This window comes from Chenopodium album, chromosome 8 (assembly GCF_948465745.1).
Source record: "Chenopodium album chromosome 8, dcCheAlbu1.1, whole genome shotgun sequence".
NCBI classification, from domain to species: domain Eukaryota; kingdom Viridiplantae; phylum Streptophyta; class Magnoliopsida; order Caryophyllales; family Amaranthaceae; genus Chenopodium; species Chenopodium album.
In genome coordinates this window covers 76956655-76961672 of record NC_137841.1, presented here as the reverse complement: position 1 = coordinate 76961672, position 5018 = coordinate 76956655, and the positions used below count along the sequence as shown (strand labels likewise).

The 5018-nt window shown below is 32.3% G+C and overlaps 1 protein-coding gene across 1 annotated transcript; it reads left to right on the top strand.

Annotated features, from left to right (window-relative positions):
- Positions 1-2269: 2269 nt before the first annotated feature.
- On the top strand, positions 2270-4661 carry LOC145555541 (homogentisate geranylgeranyltransferase, chloroplastic-like). The gene is made up of 11 exons (XM_081617276.1): positions 2270-2623; positions 2720-2803; positions 3006-3080; positions 3241-3324; positions 3425-3514; positions 3593-3694; positions 3781-3876; positions 3964-4035; positions 4211-4306; positions 4385-4489; positions 4620-4661. The coding sequence occupies exons 1-11, from the start codon at positions 2270-2272 to the stop codon at positions 4659-4661; spliced, it is 1200 nt and encodes a 399-aa protein (XP_081473402.1).
- Positions 4662-5018: the final 357 nt, after the last annotated feature.

Genomic DNA, 5018 nt, shown 5'->3' with positions numbered 1-5018 from the left:
ATGATGTTATATGTTATGTCTTATTCGATTTCCTCTCATTGTAACTAAATGTTAGTATGTTACCATACTTTCCCATGTGGGAACATGTGATTGTATGTTAACATCGTACCCACATGCTACCAATTGTCTATTTTTGACTAATAATGACTGACTCATGGAAATTTTTTGTGTATACTACCTCATCTAATCTGTAGATAAATGTTTGCGACCTGAGTAACAGTTAAATAATTAATATTAATCGAGTTTGCATAGTGTTTCATGTTCTAGATAAGGTCTAGTATACACGGATCCGAAATTTTTCATTCAATATCTGAACTTGTAGGGTTGTTAGAGTCTAAAAGTTTAAGATCCTTACCTGGACCTCATGTGTCTAGCAGGGTTAAGGGTCAATTGCATTGCCGCTGCCATCTCTATATGACGGACCCTCTATATGACGGACCAAAATTTCATTCAGAATCCGACTTATGTTACTTGTGTAAAAAAAAAAAAAAATAAATAAATTGAATTTTCATCCGCTTTTTGAAATTGGGTTGAGTGGGTGATTGGGCCGGATATTTGTTTAGTGAGAAACCAAAAAGAAAAAATAAGTCATACAATATTGAACCCAAAAAGTTCATGGAAATCATTTCGGAACAATCAACCAAGGCCCAATCATTGAGAGAAGAGGCTATTAGGAGTGGATAAACTAATGGCTAACATTTGATGCAAAACACAATCCAGCATGAGACATTGAGACGATATGACTTAGGTCATACTTGAACCGTGTAGCACTATTTGCAACAAAATATTGGTTGTTGTGCTAACTGCTAACCACATAGCATAATTTGTGTGGATATCTATTACAGTACTAGTTTTAAATTTGGAGAGTGCTATTTCAAACTTGGAATCAACTTCCATCTATTTTGTTTGTTGTGACTCGCTAAAAAAAGACTTTTGGACCTTCATGAAAATAATTATTATCGATTAATCTACTATATTTGCTCACTTGGTACGTTGGAAAATTTGTAATCAAATTACAAATCCAATTGGAAAATTATAATTCAAATATAAAAACCATATTATAAACCAGAAAAGTCAAAGGATGGGGATCTTATTAATGGGCCCAGATTAATTTTGCGATGATCACAAATTGGGCCAGTAATGTTATTTTCCATCCAAGGCAGCGCTAGATTTTGGGATGATCATAATTTGGGCCAATAATATTATTTTCCATTTATGGTAGTATTAGATTTTGAGATTATCATAAATTGGGCCAGTAATGTTTTTTACCATTTATGGTAGTATTAGATTTTTTCCAAGTTAATGTGAAAAGTAAATGTTTAACTCAAAAAACACTCTTAGTTTTGAATAATTCTCATTTGATGTTTGTGCAAACAATTTCACAATCTCAATTAAATTAAGAAGAAAGTTGGGGAGGAAATGTATCACTCAACTCCAATTTGTTGTAACAACAATGGTACGTATATATCCCTCATTTTTTTTTTATATCAACATCATACTATAATAATTTTACATTGTTATGTCTTAAATATTTGAATTAACAAAGTTTTGATGTTAATTTTGGTTATTTGGGAATAAAAAACATTAGAATGGATTTGGAGGAATAGCGATTAAAAATTAAACCTATTCATTCTGCTCTGTTCATAAGGATCTTTTGCAATTTTATAATTAAGGCTTTGTTTAGAAAAAGAAAATTCGATTGTAAATATAATCATCAATTTAACGAAATGATATTGTAAGTGCGAGAGTACTATTTGTGTAAAATGGGGTATTCTATAATATTGAAATGGGATGTAAATTGATATAACTTGGCAATTTATCTACTTTTGAAATGTTACATATTGCTTTTGATATTGATTTAATTTTGATTTTAGAACAATGTACTTACATTACATTAGGCAGTTTTAATGTGGCTGCTTCCAATTCCATTGCGAGTTTTGTGACAATGTATGATTAGCCTAGATTACTCGTGAGTTACTCGAGCTCTGCATAGTATAAACATAAACTAAGCTCATCATGAAGTACAAGTTATGATTAATGAATAACAATATTAACATTATAGCTTACTATAAAACCTTATGATGATTATATCAAATTGCAAATTGTGGTTATAGTTTTTACGATATTTGATGAATTCAAGCTTACCTTGAGTTCTAGTTTTGACGAGTAAATGTAAACAACATTGCATTACCCCAGGATCGAGCTTAGCTAACTCGTTACTCATTCTTTTCCAGGTGCAAGCTTATTTTAACTTACTTTCATAACAATAATGAAAACATGGGCAGGTTGTGCTCAGTTGATTGGGGTTCCTAGCCAACATTCCAGGGTTCTTAGTCATCATGGATATACCGAAAATTCCTTAAGATTTCATCGCCAACGAATAAAGACTAGAAACAATTTTGCTACCAACAATTGCATTAATGAGACAAAGCTAAGTTTCTCACAAAACAAGGTGTTGCATGACAAAAAGAGGCAAGTGAAAAGGCTAAGTTTGCCCTTCACAACTGATGCTACTATTTCTAAAGATGATGATGATGATAATTTTTCTGCCTTCTTCACCCACCTCTATAAGCAACTGAATGCATTTTATCGCTTTAGTCGTCCTCATACTATTATTGGCACGGTATGTTTAACTGATACTTCATAACCATCAACCATTATTTTGCTTTCGTATTTGAAGCTTATTATGTAATGTATGAGTTTTACTTTTTTCCTGCAGTTAATAGGTGTTACATCAGTCTCCCTTCTTCCGATTGAATCAATTGCTGATTTGTCCCTTGAATTTTTTGTTGGTTTGTTAAAGGTATACTTAATTTTGCTTGCTTTAGATGTTTAAGCCAACAATATCAAATGTAACTACTACCTCTGTTCTGATTATTTTATTAGTTGTAAGCTAGACTTAGCTTGCAACGCATTACTAGTTCAAATTACACTATCAACGTTACAATTAGCAAAAATGTGACAAAGATAGATTAAGAGTAACCCAATGTGTTGTTTTGTTTCAGGCATTAGTTCCATCAATAATGATGAATATTTATGTTGTTGGCCTAAATCAATTGTTTGATTTACAGATTGACAAGGTATCACAAACTTATTATTTCATTAGTAGTATATTACTCCTGAAATTTGTTGTGTCTTTATTTCAAAAAACAATGCTTATAATTTTTTGGCAATCATGCCATCACCAAAGTTTGTATTATAACCTTTAGTTTTCTGCATTTCAATTGCCAACCATTTCAGGTGAATAAGCCAGATCTTCCGCTTGCTTCGGGAGAATTTACAATGGAAGCAGGATCAATTATTGTAACAATATGTTGTCTAGTAGTAAGTAAATTAAACCTGATTATTTGTAAACCAAAATCTTTGATTAATTAACTTTATACTCATAAAATTTCTGTTCCCCTAATCTTTTTTCATCTTATAGAGTTTTGGTATGGGATTTGCTTTTCAATCCCCTCCATTGTTCATTGCCCTTCTAACAAGTTTTATTCTTGGAAGTGCATACTCAATCGACGTAAGTAGCATCTATATATACACTCTTACATGTAATATGCGTTAGTGCATTGTACGAATAATGACCTATTAACTGCAGTGTCCCCTGCTAAGATGGAAAAAACAACCATTTCTTGCAGCAGCTTGCATTGTTATAGTGAGAGCTATGGTGGTACAACTTGCCTTCTTTATACACACCCAGGTATAAAATGACATTCATCTCATTTGCATTTTTATAAATTATCTCCATAATATTAATAAATAGAAGGTAATCTTCAATATGAGCAGAAATATGTGCTAGGAAGACCAATAATGCTAACAAGGTCAGTCATATTTGCAACAACTTTCATGTGTTTCTTTGCCACAGTCATTGCACTCTTCAAGGTATTCTCCTTTCATTTTACTCGAGATAACTTTTCATTGTTGAATTTTAAAAGGTTTACGACCTCTCATTAACTTTGAGTATTGTAGGACTTACCAGATGTCGATGGTGATAAACATTTTGGCATCCAATCCTTGAGTGTTACGCTAGGAAAAGAAAAGGTTCGTTAACTAGTTGTTGTATGAGCAAATTTGATTTAATGACTAAATAAAGAAGTCTCTAAGCATAATTTTAGCTAGTGATATGAGCTTGAAGCATGTCTATATATGTATCATCCAAATTCCCTGTCCAAATATAATTGACTAATGTATGATGTTACACGTATGTACTCTTTAGGTGTTTTGGCTTTGCATTAAAATGTTGCTTGCTGCGTATGGATCTGCCATGGCTGTAGGGGCTACTTCGTCATCCTTGCCTATCAAGCTTGCAACTGTATGTGTTTACCCCTATACAATGTTATTGATGCATTACTAAATCTACGAGTAGTCATGTAAATCTGAATTTCTGTAGGTACTTGGTCATTCTGTATTAGCAGGGATTCTATTGCTACGAGCACAATCTGTTGACCTTGCAGACAATGCTTCAATAACCTCATTCTATATGTTCATTTGGAAGGTACATACATTGATCATATGTGAATGTAATTTTATACAACGCGAGTAAATTAAAACCTGGAGCAGTCATGTACACTCATACTACTTGTTTTGATCATATGTGATTAAGCAGTAATTGTTGGCATTTGCAGCTATTTTATGCAGAGTACTTCCTGATTCCTTTGAATGGCTGAGCAAAACCCGGGTGCAGCTATTCTATGCAGTGAACTTCCTAATTATTGTATTAATCAAAGACAACTTAAACCATACAGTCCATTATAGTCTCTTACAAGATCACTAAAAGTTACTTTGCTAGTAAAAGAAGTATGATTTTAGGAATGTTATGAAATTGATTTTGTTTACAACTTTAGACAATTTTAAGGTCAATGAGGTCTGTAGTTTGACATTTTCTTCATGTAGTTAAGATTTGCTTAATGTGTTGAAACTATACATGATTTTAAATGTTTTTGAAGGATATATAGAAATGTATTGGTAATAACAAGTTTGTTTGCAGATTTGTTATGACTTCTAGCTTGTTGCATAGGTACATT

What these genes read in the sequence shown, in the direction of transcription:
- LOC145555541 (XM_081617276.1), top strand. Translation starts at nt 2,270, where the DNA reads ATGAAAACATGGGCAGGTTGTGCTCAGTTGATTGGGGTTCCTAGCCAA. An exon ending in CTCATACTATTATTGGCACG is followed by an intron (nt 2,624 to 2,719) that starts GTATGTTTAACT and finishes TTTTTCCTGCAG; the next exon opens with TTAATAGGTGTTACATCAGT. An exon ending in TCTATATGTTCATTTGGAAG is followed by an intron (nt 4,490 to 4,619) that starts GTACATACATTG and finishes TGGCATTTGCAG; the next exon opens with CTATTTTATGCAGAGTACTT.